The following is a 14357-nucleotide window of genomic DNA, read 5'->3' on the forward strand; positions in this document are numbered from 1 at the left end:
TTATATAAAAAAAAAGGCAGCCTGGGATGTTGAATGTACCTCCAACTGCAGCCTTTGTGGTTCCTGTTTAGGGCAACACTGCCTTCTAACGTTGATAAGCAGTACTTTATTTTGCTTACAGTGGACCCTAGTCCAAACAGAGCAGGGCGATGGATGGCCTGTTACAAACCAAGGTCTGCTGATGCCAGAAATAGTAGCCCCTGGGTCAAGTTCAGTGTTCAAAAGTCCCATTGTTCTAGGCATTTTTTTTGCAACAGGGAATTTCATTAGCATGAGCAGTTTGAGCTCTGGGCGCAGTGCTGCACCTAACATTTTGGATTAAAAATGCAGTGTGGCCCCACCCTCCCCCCCATCTACCTCTTTTCCCCTTTTCTTCCCAATGTCTCAACAAATGAAACTGATTTGTAAAAATGTTATGAGAGACATTGCACGTATCTTTGTAAACCAAGAAAACCTTTAATAAAAACAAAAAATGCAGTGTGGAAGGAGGACCTTTTTCTGCCTCCCCACTTCCAGCTACTCTCTGAAGACAGGAGAAGAGACCCTCTTAAGAATATTAGGGGGGTGGGCAAGTGAAGGACTAGACCATCTGAAAAATGAACGTAATGTTTTAGCTGCAGTTCATTCATTTTCAGCTTTGTATTCTTGTTATAAAAAAAGCACAGCTAGACAGTCCATTGTTACACTCATAACCCAGGTTTGTGGTGCCATTTAGCTGCTAGCTTTCATATCTCAGTTTCTAACACTGGTCAAGTTCTTCTCTCCTCTCGTAACATTTGATGCCATCGTGCCATCTATTTTTCTACTGATTTGCTTCACAACATTGAATGGTCTAAGACAATTTGTACTAGAGAAACGGGGAGTAGGGGACTTTCCCCGGGGCTGGGGTTGATGTTCTTGGGAAGTTGTAATTCTGTCCTGAAACCTTTTTAAATGCCACTGATTGCTCACGGTGCGGTGTGTACTTAAATCATGTCCATGCCATTAGTGCTCTACTTTGCCTGGATCCTGCTACGTCTCTCTGTTCCAGTGCGGAAGTATGCAGTGCTATTGTTTGCAAACTCCACACATCCTTTGTCCACAAAGAAGTCTGAATTTGGTTCCTGATGCACAAACCAGCTGATGCATTCATGCTGTGCAAAGTCAGTTCACTTGCAGGGGTTTGCAGTAACTGGATAGAGACCCCAACAACCCAGTAATTCCAGCCGCAGTTTTGCTTTTGTATTTTTTGGAAGTACACTCTAGGGGTGACTCAAAGCAGGAACTGTGTGAATGGGAAGCGGCTCAAGCTTGCTGGTGTTTATCTGAGAGACTGAACTCAAAACACTGGAATTGGTTCAATTTAGTTTATTGTAGAAATATATTGCAAAATATGCCGGTAAGGGGATAGTAATTAGCCAAAGCAGCCTAGCGCCTGGACATTCTGCACCACCCTCACCTGTAATCTGTCAACTGTGCAAAATAGGATGGCGGAAAAAAAACAGCAATCAGGTGAGTCTCAGAGTAGAAGTGGAGAGTGCATGAATTAATTTGGTACCAAGAAGCGACTGAAAACACTGTTTGAAAGGAAAGAGGCAGAGGTTTCTAGTGCAGCTGCTTAAAAAGAAGAAGTGGGTCATTTGTGTAGTGAAGCCCTGCAGCATTCTGGCTCCTGGCGCGTTCCCCAGTCAAATGGCTAACTGATACCCACAAAGGCTGACCAGCTACAGGGCAGGGGGGGTTGTGCAAACCAAGCTGTGCAAGAACCGCGTGATGAGTTCAAGGGAAGGTGATGGTGGTGAGAGGCATAAGCTCCAGCGTCTGTTCGAGGGAAGTGTGCTGCTCCTGGTAGTCGGTGGTGTGGCCATTTCTGTAGTGGCCATATTCAAACTTAATCCTCAGTTCACCAATTTTTGACTGGGGGAGGATATCTGGGATCCACTCAATGATGAAAGGCGTCGGTTCCTTCTGATCAGGGGATGTGTTGCCTGGGAGGGAGGAAGTCAGAAAGAGGAGAGGAGCACTTTGGACCTTTTCTTTCCCCATTGTGTGTGAAAAAAAAAACAAGTTTCTCCAAGAGGAGGGTTGGACTCCCTTCCAACTCTACAAATCTGTGAGCTGGTGGGAAAAGAAGGCTCCTTTGAGGTGCACAGGGATCAGTTTATACCACCTACCCACTTTCAGGAAGGTTTTCAACTCCAGAGGCCGGAGGACTGGCTGCTTCTCCAAGCGCCCGTAAGTGTCTGGAATGCTCTCCACCTCAACTTTGGGGCACTTAAAAGGCTCGTAGGTGCCATCTTGGTTCTGGATGAAGCTGCGTGTTATTTTCAGAGGCATCTGGGAAGATGAGTTGAGAATGGGAGGTGAAAACACAGGATTTCTGAACAAGCCAATGAGAGTGGCATCCCTTTGCAAGAGGCGTCTGTAAGCCCAGAGCCTGATCCTCACCCTGCAGAAACCAGGTTGCCAAAGTTCTGGGAGGTGAGTAAGAGCCTAAGAAAAGCCTTGCTGGATCAGGCCAGTGGCCCATCTAGTCCAACATTCTGTTCTTACAGTTGCCAACCAGATGCCTGCGGAAGCCTGCAAGCAGGATTTGAACACAAAAATCCCCTCCTGTAGTTTCCAGCAATTGGGATTCAGAAGCATCGCTGCCTCTGACCGTGGAGGCAGAGTCGAGCCATCAGGGCTAGTAGCCACCAGTAGTCCTCTCCTCCATGAATTTCTCTAACCTTCTTCCAAAATCATCACAACCAGTAGATCAGGCATCCCCAAACTTCGGCCCTCCAGATGTTTTGGACTACAATTCCCATCTTCCCTGACCACTGGTCCTGTTAGCTAGGGATTATGGGAGTTTGGGGATGCCTGCAGTAGATCATAAGAGAATTATTCTAGGAAGCTCATGCTAACCCCCAGAGGCCAGTTCCTCAAACTTTTAATCCCAGGATGCAAAATAAAATGTTATGCCTAGCGCTGGCCCTTCCTCCCCAACCCCCCAGTGAATGCCCTCCCATCTTTTCACATAACAGAGAAAAGCCATAGACAAGAGGAGCGGGGTGTGTGTGTGTCTTACCTCAAGGGTATCAAAGATCTGTTTGACTTGCAAGATGTTTGTGATGTGCCACGTATATTTGGAAAAGGTGCCCAGGGGCAAAGCATCTTTCCGGACAAAAGCTGGAAAAGGAACAAGCCCGTCAAGGTGGTGTGATGGCGGCCACATTCCTCCTCCTGTGGCCAACTCCAATGGCAGAGGGAGCCAACACGGCACCCTGGAGCTGCTGCTCCCTACAATTCCCATCATGCCTGATCTTTGGCCACGCTGGCCGAGAGTGATGGGAGATGTCGTCCAACAAGACCTGGAGGGCATCTGTTGGCTATCCCTTTCACATGGTATTGAGAAAGGAGACAAAATGTGTTCTCAAGGGTGTCACAGAAACAGAGTTGTCGTGTCGGAAGGGACCACAAAGGTCATGCAGACCGTTCACCTCTGCAGCATGCAGTTACAAGAGACTGTTCCCCTTCAGCTGCTGCTTCTCCCACTGTCCCTGAGAGTTCGTAGAATTTTAGAGCTGGAAGGAGACCTAAAGTAGGCTTCCTCAACCTCGTCCCTCCAGATGACTACAATTCCCATCATCCCTGACCACCTCAAGGGTCATCTAGTCTAAGCCCCTGCAAGGCAGGAATCACAGCTAAAGAATCCCTGGCAGGTGGCCATCTGACCTCTGCTTAGAAACCCCCAGTGAAAGAGAGTCTATCAGCTTCCTAGTGAGTCAGTCTCACTGTCTTACAACTAGAAAGTTCTTCCTAAGGTTTAGTCAGAATCTTGTTATTTGAATCCATTGGTTCTGGTCCCCTCCTCTGGAGCAGCAAAAAACAACCTGGCTCCATCTTCCATGGGGCAGCCCTCCACATATTTGAAGGTGGCTCTCCTATCACCTCTCAGTCTTACCTTCTCCAACTTCCTCAACTGTTCCTCACAAGGCCTGGTTTCTAGGCCCCTGATCCTCTTGGTCACCTTCCTCTGCACAACTTCCAGCTGGTCAATATCCTTCTTAGATTGTGGTGCCCAGAACTGGACACAGGACTCCAGGTGGGGTCTGACCAAGGCACAATAGAGCAGTACTATCGCTTCCCTTGATCATCTACTTCTGCAGCAGCCTAGAACAGTATTAGCTTCTGTTGCTGCTGCATCACACTGCTGGCTCATGTTAAGCTTTCTTATGCCTCAATTCAGCCTTTCTATTACAAGTCAGCATCAATGTGCAGCTAATATCCCAACTGGCTTCCCACAGAAAAGATGCTCTAAAGGTTGAGTACCTGTGGTCGAATTTGGCATCCGCTTCTTGATGCTCCCAACAGAAATCCTCTGCTGGAGAGCCTCAAAGAAAGCCTGGGGGATGTGGAACACCAGTGGCTCTGGCTTGCCTGGGTAAAAACATGCACAAATGGAGAAATGCTTTTGAGAGGAACAACATAATAATGTTTAGACATTTCAACAATGACCAAGGCTCAATCTGGATCATAAAAAAGGAAGGGGGGGAAACCTATTGAGGTGAAAACTCTTGAAATAATTCACAAAAGAGAGGAGGTTGGATGTGTAAGAGAGAAAGAGAGAGAAAACTTCACAGCTATGGGTGAATATTTCCTCTGGGTGAATATTTTGCAGGCAGCCAGGGAACAGATAGAGACTAGTGTGAGTGAGAGAGATGAGAGAGACCAACCAACCACCCCAAACATCTGATATATGGGGCAGTTTTTATCAGTTAGTCCAATTCTCTTCTATGCTCAAACACATACATATATATTTTATTGACTGGCTCCTAGAGTTAGAAGGCATTCTGCTTGCAACTGCCCAGGTGAAGTGATGGGAAGTCCTGGCTTTGTGCATAAAGAACGCACAAATGGTTGCTTGGGGACAGACAAGTCATCTCCTTGCTGCAGTGTCCGCCCTGCGCCTGTAAAGGCTGGGAGATCAGTCAGGCTGGTTTGCAGTAAGTGTACACAATTTTTAATGAAGCACTAGAACTGGCCATTCTGATGTTTTTGACATCCTGCACCAACCACTCCCAACAAGCCCTCCTTTGGATCTGCAGTTCACAACAGCACTACGTCCAGCTGGGAACCAGGAGTGCCACTATAGATTGAGCCTGTGATTCCAAAAAGCAGTATAGGAGTACAGGAGGGGGAGGAGGAGGAGGAGGAGGAGGAGGGAGGAGGTTCTTGATTGGCTCCAGTCAATCAACCTTGTCTAGATCTGGTTTCCGCTGCTGCCAGTTTATTTGAGCCCAGCGTGTAAGAGGGCTTCTCTGCCCGTTCCATTTAGCCATAAATGCTCTCTCTCTCTTTCCCCCTAAGAAATTAACAGTGGCGAGTGCAACCTGACACTAATCATATCAGTACCATCTGAGTGCTGCTGGAGAATAGCCATACACAGACAAAAGCCACTTACACAAGACACTGCAGGATATTCCATCCGATGATCCTCTTATAATATGAACAAGAATTCAAGGGATAAAAGTGAGGTCAGAGGAGACTTACCGTCAAACTGGTAATGCATGGCTTGGTGGATGCGTTCAGTGACACTGGCCAGCCACTCTTGGAAGGACAAGGTTACTTGTGATTCATCAAGCAGCTGACTGCAAGCTAAGAAAAAGGAAAACTTTTTAACCCAAGAACATCAGGCCAATGGGCACCTAGTCCAGCCTCCTGGCTCACAGTGGCCAACCAGATGCCTCTTTTGGGAAACCTGCAAGCAGGACCTGAACACAACAGCACTCTCCCCTCCAATTGGAGAGCAGCCTCTACTGAAGGCCTCATAAAGATGCACAAATTCAGGAACAAAGGGAGAAACGAGCTAAGAGGAAGGTAAAGGTAAAGGGACCCCTGACCATTAGGTCCAGTCGTGACCGACTCTGGGGTTGTGCGCTCATCTCGCATTATTGGCCGAGGGAGCCGGCGTATAGCTTCCAGGTCATGTGGCCAGCATGACAAAGCCACTTCTGGCGAACCAGAGCAGCACACAGAAACGCCATTTACCTTCCCGCTGTAGCGGTTCCTATTTATCTACTTGCATTTTGACGTGCTTTCGAACTGCTAGGTTGGCAGGAGCTGGGACCGAGCAACGGGAGCTCACCCCGTCACAGGGATTCGAACCGCCGACCTTCTGATCAGCAAGCCCTAGGCTCAGTGGTTTAACCCACAGCGCCACCTGGGTCCCCTTAAGAGGAAGGTATGTTTGGCAAATCCTCATCGCGATCAACTCCCACCCGGAAACCTATGTCCCCACTGTGGAAGGATGTGCGGGTCCAGAATTGGCCTCCACAGCCATTTACAGACACACCCCTAAGACTGTGTTCATGGAAGACAATCTTACTGAGTCGCAAGTAATCTCCAAGAGACAATCTAAAAATATGTGAATGACACAAAAGGAAAAAAGGGATGGAGAGGGGAAAAGAAAAACAAACAAACACAGGCACTCAACTATTAATGTTACAAAGTTCTTATAATGACCAGCTTTCAATTTAGGATGCTCAGAATCTTAAGAGAGACAAGGTCAGTGCTGAGGTTTCATGTCCTTAATTTCTTATATTAATTTCTTTCATCTTGGAGAGGGAAGGCAGTGTAATACAGTTCTCAGATGGCCACTGACCAAACCCAGACATGCATATAAGGCTGGAAGACCAAAAAGCTGAAGGAACTAAAGAACACAGCTGGAAAGTAGAGTGTAGGCTGAGCAAAACTGGCCTTTTGTGGAAAACCCTCTCAGTCCATTTCTGCTTTGCGTTCCTTGCAGCTTGCTGAGCTGGCAGAAATTAAAACTCACCTTGCCTTTTCAGTGAAGCAACTGTTGGCTTTTTCAATCCACTTTTGCGCAGGTTTGTGTTTGCCACGTCTTGAGACAAGAGGGGGCTGCTTGCTTGTGTGCCTTAAAAGTAAAAGTTGAAACAGCTTTAGAATGAGTAGCATTGGGAAAGCGAAGATGGTGCCTGCCAGATCCTGTTGTACTACAACTCCCATCAGTCCCAGCTGACATGGCAGGGTGCATAGCTGCAAAGTCTCCCGTTTCCCCCGGGAAATCCCCGTTTTTCCAGCTGTTCCTAGCTGAAAAAATTGATTTTTTTTTGTTTTCCCCCGGTTTATTCTGGCGCGGTGGCCATTTTGGAACTGGGCGGAGCATGCTCAGAAGCGACTTTTGATGCTGCTCTGCCCAGTTCCAAAATGGCTGCAGTGCGACTTCTGGCGCGGCGGCCATTTTGGAACTGGGCAAAGCAGCATCAAAAGTCACTTCTGAGCATGCTCCGCCTAGTTCCAAAATGGCGGCAGCGCTACTTCCGGTCTGCTATTTCCAGCCCGGTCCCTTATTTCTCTGACAGCAACTTGGCAGGTATGGCAGGGTGATGAGAGTTGTAGTCCACAATGTATGGAGGATATTGCATTGGCGACCCCAGAATAGGACATTTCAATTGCTTCCCATGGGTCTTTTCTAATTGTGGAAGTATATCTCCAAGCCACACAGGACTCAATGAAGGCTCTAGCACTATAACAAGTGCTGCTAGTAGCTATAATGATCCCCGAAAGGCAAACTCTGCACTATGGATGCAGGTAAGAGTCATCCATATCAAAGTGGAACATGTAACACAAACAAGCCAAAATTTAATATTCTCACCCATTCCTTCATCTTTTTTCCTCTTTTTGGCCTTGGAGGCAGCAGCCTCTCCAGAGCTCAAAGCGGATTCAGGCTGACAGAGAAGCTGGGCTCCTACTGTTGACTTCAGACCTGGAGTTGCAGGAGAGAAAAGGTTGAAGGCCTCCTCGTAAAATGTGAGCTTAAATGCAGTGAGCTCCCTTTGCTTCTAAGCCTGCCTACAGGGACTGTGAGTGGTCTTCCCAGGGTGAGCTGCAGGGGCCCAGCCCTTCCAAGGTATTCCAGTCTGCACACCCACACAACCCACATACAGGCATGGCAGGGGGATTCTATATTTCATGCACTTGGCCTGAGCTGTTTGCTGACCACATCCTTTCATCCTCACTCATGTTTTCTGACCTTACCCACCGCTGGAATCATAGCTGAGGAAATCTGCAAACTCCTGGGCCAAGAGATCGTCGCTGGCAAAGGCACAGAGGCAGGCAAAGAAGTGATTGCATTTCTGGCTTGCCTCTTCCTTAGCAGAGGTGGCCTTGCTGGACTTCAGCGACTGGCAGGAGCAGAGGAAGCGGTGCTCCGCCCTGCTCTTGTGGCCAGCCTTGTGGGAGAAGGAGATGTGGAGGTAACCCAAGCTATGCTTCTGGCTGGCTTTGCACTTCACCACGAGGATATTCTTGGTAATCCTCTGAACTAGGGGCCCTGTGGACTCCGTGGCCAACTGCCATAAGGTTTGCTTTGTCTCAGCAGGGGCCTGCAACGAGTTCAAGACTGAGCTTTTCAGGGGCAACGGGGTGGCCTCTGCCTGGCAGTTCACAGCCAGCTTAATGTGCTGGCACTGGTTTTCCACCACCCCTTGTGCAGCCGCCTTCAAACACGATGGGACATAGCAGCGCCCAGAGCTGAGCTGTGTGATGATGGTCCCGTCTACTGTCTGGATGGTGGTCTCCGAAACTCCCAGATCCACAAAGCACCGGTACTCTGGCCCCCTGTCCCTCTGCCGCACTGAATAGACCTGTAGATCAGAGCCAGTGTTGATCTTGACCGCATCGGCACTGGCCTGCTTCCGGGTGCCGTAGCGGAAGATAGTGCCGCAAGTCTTGTTCTTGCAGCTCAGCCCGCGGGTGCCGTTGTAAGTGCCGCACCGGGGGCATTTCCTGATGCCTCTCAGGGTTGCTTTCCCCAAGTCTGATAAGAAAGCTGGGACTTTACTCCTGGCAGGGTTTGGTTCCATCCTTCAGGCAGCCTGGACAAAAGGAAGGCACAAAGAAATGAGAGATCTGATCAACTGGAATGCCTTGCTCCAAGTGCATTCAAGCAAAGGTGCTCTGTAGGGGCTTTTGGAGGCAAACACGATGTCAGAGATGACCCACCTGTTTGTTGTTGTTGTTGCTAAAAAGAAGCTGCAAGGGGGTCAGTTTTGAGCAGCTGTGCAGGAAGCACAAAAGAGCTGCTGTTAGCTATGGAGAGACAGAACCATATAGACATCATAGCCCCCTGTATATTCACATCTCAGCAGCAGATACAACTACAGGATGTGTGTGTGTGTGTGTGTGTCGGGGGGCAGGTTAGCCCCCTCCGCCGCAGTATGACCTAACACACTGCTTTCAGCAAAAATAATAAAATGCTGCTGAGATGTCAGGTCTCGTTTGTCCCTCAGGTGCACCTGACCTTTTCAACCTTATGAAACACACACAGCTTGAGTCATCTTGTCTTCATTTTCCCTATATGCCCTTTTAAATCCGGAGTGATAAATATGGCATTGGAAGCATTGCCACTAAAGAAGCAAAGGACCCCTATTAACATCCAGACTCCATTCAAAACACTAATCAGTTCAGACATTCATTTTCCAGGTTGCTAACCTTAGGTGACCTTTCCTGCAAGGAGGATCAGATTAAGCAGAACTGCTCCAAAACTTAGGCATCTCAGTCCAGTTCCACTCGGTGGCATGGGCGTACCCAGGATCAAAGCTAGAGGGGGGCACACCAGCCACGCCCCCACCACCCGATTGGCTAGCTGGCAATGACATGGCCAGGATCCCCCCTGAGGCATGGTCAACGTCCACGCCTCCCAGAGGAAAGGGGGTCGTTTGCAAGGCAGCACACGGAGCCACCCGCGCTTGCACTCCTGCCTCGCCCGCTCCTTTAATGGCAGTATGGCTCCTTTAATGGCATGTATGCAAATGAGGTGCCGCGGAGCATTGTGGGGCAGCACTTTCTGTGCTGTGCTCGCTGTGACTTGAAGGAGTGTGGGCTGAAGTTAGCCCAGGTCCAGGTCCAGGTTTTTTTCAATGGAGGCAGCTTTGCTGCCGCTGCTGCCGTTTCGCTTCAGCCAAGCAGGCTGAGGCGGAGCACAGCAGGCAGCGTCCCTGCCTGTCCTCTCCAGCTGCCCTGCTTCTAGGGGGGGCAGCTGCCACCCCTGCCCCATGCTGGGTGCGCCCATGCTTGGTGGGCCACATTATCAAATAGTAACAAAAAATGTGTTTATGTGGAGAGGTATCTGTGCTGTGCAAATCAAAGCCTCAGTTTCCCATCTCCTAAAATGGGAGGAAGGAACAAAGTGACCTAAATAAATAAATTAGGTCCAGGGAGGCTGTTGGACTCCTGACTCCCAACAACTGCATCCAGTGTGGCTGCAGGCCAAGAATGATAAGAGCTCTCCTCCAGCAACACCTGGGGGGAGGGCACCATGTTGGCTGTCCCTGATGCACAGCATTGAACATCCCAATCCCCACTCCTGCTTCCCCCAAAGTCCAATGGAACATCATTAACCAGTGCTGCCTGTTCAGTCCAATGTCCAGCTATCCATGTTGAAAGTAATACGGTATAATCTGTTAGGTGCCTGTTTTACATGATCCCAAAACTGAGGATGGACCAAGAAGTGGTGGGATCTAGTGATGCCATGAATCATTCTCAAGATTCTGGCAAGAACTTGGACCATCAGCCCAGTGGTGTCATAATGAAGCAGTTTCTGGCACAGAACCTCTGCTGTGTTGTTCCAGTGAGGTCATAAAGGGGGAAGATGCATGTGAAATGTGCATCTTGCCACTAGCCCTTGCATTCTCAGATTCTGAGTCAGAGGAATCCTGGGAAGTCACACGCGGGAACTTCTCTCTCTCTCTCTCTCTCTTCAACAGTTGAGGAGGAAAGGACTGATCAGATTCTGCCTAGGTCAAGGTCCAATGGACAGCCAAGAAGCATCACCCCCCACAACCCAGATGCATCACAGTTTCCAGCCTACATATAGTATAAACTATACATACATGTAGTATAAACTATAAACAAATGCAAAATTATGAAAATAAACAAAACTTCAATAATTAGTACAAAAAGGTGAATTCAAGTGGGAGGCAATCATTTAATTATTTTCTTCATATCTCACCTTTCTTTCTAAGGAGCTCAAGGTGGCGTATATGGTTTTCCCTCTCCTCGTTAATCCCCACAACAACCCTGAGAGGTAGGGTAGACTGACAGGCAGGCAATGACTGGCCCAAGGTCATGCCAAGTGAGCTTCCTGAGAGAGTGGGAATCTCCCAGATCCTAGTCAGCACAGAGGGCTGGATCGAAAGTCCCTGATTCTCGATCCCCAAGCCACACCAATCTTGAGCTACCGCATTGAAAAACTGCAAAATGCATGAGACAGTAAAGGAATGTATGATAAAATGGGCAATAGATCTAGGGGACAATATTGAGTTTGAAGAGTGGACTAAATTTTGGAAGGAAAACCTTAAATTCACAGCATGCACAGTCCTAAAAGAGAACGTAATGAAAATGATATACCGCTGGTATATGACACCGGTAAAATTGGCGAGAATGTATAGAAAGAAGGACAAAGCGTGCTGGAAATGCAATAATAATAATAGGTATCAGATGGTGATTTTTACCACATGTGGTCATGTGACAAAGTCAAACGTTTTTGGGAACTAGTCTATAATGAGTTAAAAAAACTATTTAAGTACACGCTCCCAAAAAAAACCCAAGGCCTTTTTGTTAGGGCTGGTGGGAAATGAAATTTAAAAAGCAGACCAAAGACTGTTCATGTACGCCACAGTGGCAGCAAGAGTATTAATAGCCCAGAGACGGAAAGCGATGGAATTACCTACAACTGCAGAATGGCGAGTGAAGATGTTGGAATATCTAGAGCTGGCAAATTTGACATGCAGAATTCGAGACCAGGAGGACACGAAATTCAGAGAAGAGTGGAGTAAATTTTTGGACTATGCAAAGGAATTTAAAGGCTCTGGCGGGTATAAACTAGATCCTACAATGTTGTTTTAATACAGGCATAATCTTTGGTATTGAGTTAGCATTTATCAATGGAAAACTATAAAATGCGCGAGTAAAGTGAACTACGGTACCTACTTAAGGGAGGAGGGAAGTCAAAGCGTGTTAAGAGCCACGTAATGTACAAATATAAACTGTATCTGTTGATGTAAAGAAATCTGAGAAAAACAGTAATAATTTATTGATAAAAGAAAAACTGCAAAATGCTCACCCTACTTGATATGAGCCAGTAGAAGGGCTTAGAGTGTGGCTGTAGATTTGTTGTCTCAGTCCCCTCAACCCCATTTAGGATTGCTCAGCCCTGCCCCAGTATCTGCCAGAACTCATAAATATTCATTCTTCCTCCCCCACCCCACCCCCTTTCCATGGTTCCAAGAAGTCCTCCCAGTTCATGAACTGTGCATCAAGTTGTCTGGTCGCCTGCCAGCCAAGTGATCATTAAAATGAGAGAGTTCAGAGCTAGGAGAGTGGCAGTTTATTTTTTAATCTTTTGTCCACTCTTCCTCCAGGCGCCATAGAGCAGCACACACAGTTCTCCTCTTACCTATTTTATTCTCAGAACAATCTTATGAGGTGGGCTACATTGAGAGAGAATAACTCGCCAAAGTCACCCAGGCTGATGTACTAACCTGGTCGCCACCACCAGATGTTTTGGACTACAACTCCCAGTAGTGGAAGCTTAGCCATATGATTCTGGGGCTAACGGAAGTTGTGGTGCAAAAGATCTCTAAGACACTAGGTTGCGGAATGGTGCTCTAACCACTACCTAAGTGTCTCCAATGCATTATTTGCACAGGTTCAAATCAATTCACATATTTTGTTGTGAAACTTGCAAAGGTTTCCACCTCCTTAGCCACCCGGTAAGTTATCACACAGCGTTCTTTTGCAAGCAGTACTGCTGAAACAACACAGCAGACCAGAAAGCAGGGATTCAGGCATTTTTAAGAACACAAGAAGAGTCTGCTGGAAACCGCCCAGAGGGGCTGGGGCAACCCAGTCAGATGAGCAGGGTACAAACAATAAAATCATCATCATGGTTGTTACAATGGCCCATCCAGTTCAGCATCCTGCTCTCACAGTGGCCAGCCAGATGCCTGTGGGAATCTGCGGCGAGCAGGATCCGAGCCCAAGAGCAGCCCTCTCCCCTCCTGTGGTTCTCAGCAACGGGTAGGCATTGCTGCTGACGGCAGCAGCAGCAGAGCAGATTCAGCCTGGCAAACCTCTCGCCGCCGTGTGCAGCCCACCCAGCAGGCGGTGGCAGCAGCTTCCGTGTGGCCGCTGCTGCCTCCCCAGGGGCGAAAGACACTCACTTGGACAGAGACCGGGCAGGGAGGCGAGGAAGCATTCGTTCCCTTCACAAAAGGAAGGCGCTCTACGCGCTCAGGGGCACATAGCCCGTGCGAGCTTCTTCAGGGAGGCAGAAGAAAGCACCCTGCACATGTTCAGAGGCACCCTGCCTTCTTAGAAGCCAGAATGCGTTTCGAGAAGCAGAGAGGTGGCCCCACTGCGGGGCATCCCTCCTGCCCGCTTTGACGTGTGCAGCTTAGCCGGCCCAAGAAGAAGCCATCCTCCGACACCTCGCCTGACATCGTCCGCATGGCGTCACGAGCAGCACCAGCGCGACGTAAGGAGGTGACGTCACGAGCCGGCAGCTGCCGCGCCCCCTCCTCGTTCGCATGGCAACCGCGGGCAGGGCGGGAGAGGTGAGGCCTAGGCCAGAGAGTCTCCCTCCATCCCGCCCAACGTCATTTCCTGCCGCTCCCTCCGCAGCGGGCGGCGAGCAGGACCCTTCCCCTTCCCGCCGTGAGCTGAGGCCCCCGTCGCGTCGCCTTTTACCTTAGCGGCCTCCTCAGCCTTGGACCCCAGCCGGGCGGCCGGCGGAGGAAGTCGGCGAGCGGCCTCCACTATGGCTCCTTACAAACGGTTCGCGGATCCCGTCTGTAACAGCGGCTCCCATTGGCGCAGCAGAGGCCCCGCCGGCTCGCGAAGCACGACGGGAAACGTAGTCCTGCTGCCTCCTAGGATCTCGGAAGCCGCGTGCGGTGCTCCTTCTTATGTGAAAGGGTCCGGGGGCTCTAGGGAAAATGATTGGGGGGGGGGGAATACGAGGCGGATGCGTCAGGGCTGCACTTCATTCCTTACAGGCATAGGACCAAACTGCACCTACCTGGCTTTTTGGGCGGCGTGGGCTCTGCAACGGTCTCGCCTAGTTTACTTCGCTTTTTCGCGTTAAAAATGCATTTGAACCACGGCTTGGAAGCCCCCTTGCGATTCCCTCGCTGAGGTGAGCCCTTGCACGCCTTTAAAGGACGGCTCTCCGCTTTCTCCCTTTGAGGCTGGGCGATGAGCACCGAGGCAGGATGTCCAACAAGGTTGAGAAACCTACTTACCAAAGTGGCAATACCACTCCCCATAAAGTGAAGTTTGGCGGCAGCTGCAAAGCCTCAAGGGTGCAA

At 49.1% G+C, this 14357-nt stretch overlaps 1 protein-coding gene across 2 annotated transcripts; it reads right to left on the bottom strand.

The window, feature by feature from the left end:
• Nucleotides 1–1332: 1332 nt before the first annotated feature.
• On the bottom strand, nt 1333–13843 carry C6H2orf42 (chromosome 6 C2orf42 homolog). 2 transcript variants are annotated; one of them, XM_035120115.3, is made up of 9 exons: nt 13738–13843; nt 8030–8864; nt 7643–7753; nt 6800–6901; nt 5515–5619; nt 4294–4401; nt 3050–3150; nt 2154–2316; nt 1333–1967 (listed from the first exon to the last, which is right to left on the bottom strand). In XM_035120115.3, the coding sequence occupies exons 2-9, from the start codon at nt 8850–8852 to the stop codon at nt 1759–1761; spliced, it is 1722 nt and encodes a 573-aa protein (XP_034976006.1). In that variant the 5' UTR covers nt 8853–8864; nt 13738–13843; the 3' UTR covers nt 1333–1758. The 2 variants fall into 2 exon arrangements, with proteins under 2 accessions (XP_034976006.1, XP_034976008.1); XM_035120117.3 differs by lacking the exon at nt 13738–13843 and adding an exon at nt 13212–13732.
• Nucleotides 13844–14357: the final 514 nt, after the last annotated feature.

The sequence above is a fragment of the Zootoca vivipara genome, chromosome 6, assembly GCF_965207765.1.
Source record: "Zootoca vivipara chromosome 6, rZooViv2.hap1.1, whole genome shotgun sequence".
In the NCBI taxonomy this organism is placed as follows: domain Eukaryota; kingdom Metazoa; phylum Chordata; class Lepidosauria; order Squamata; family Lacertidae; genus Zootoca; species Zootoca vivipara.

Bases quoted from the DNA above. Each gene is read 5' to 3' on its own strand.
- C6H2orf42 (XM_035120115.3), bottom strand. From the start codon at position 8,852: ATGGAACCAAACCCTGCCAGGAGTAAAGTCCCAGCTTTCTTATCAGAC. The intron at 2,317-3,049 runs GTAAGACACACA...TCATCTTCCCAG, and splicing joins AGATCTTTGATACCCTTGAG to ATGCCTCTGAAAATAACACG. The intron at 1,968-2,153 runs GTAGGTGGTATA...CCTCCCTCCCAG, and splicing joins GAAAACCTTCCTGAAAGTGG to GCAACACATCCCCTGATCAG.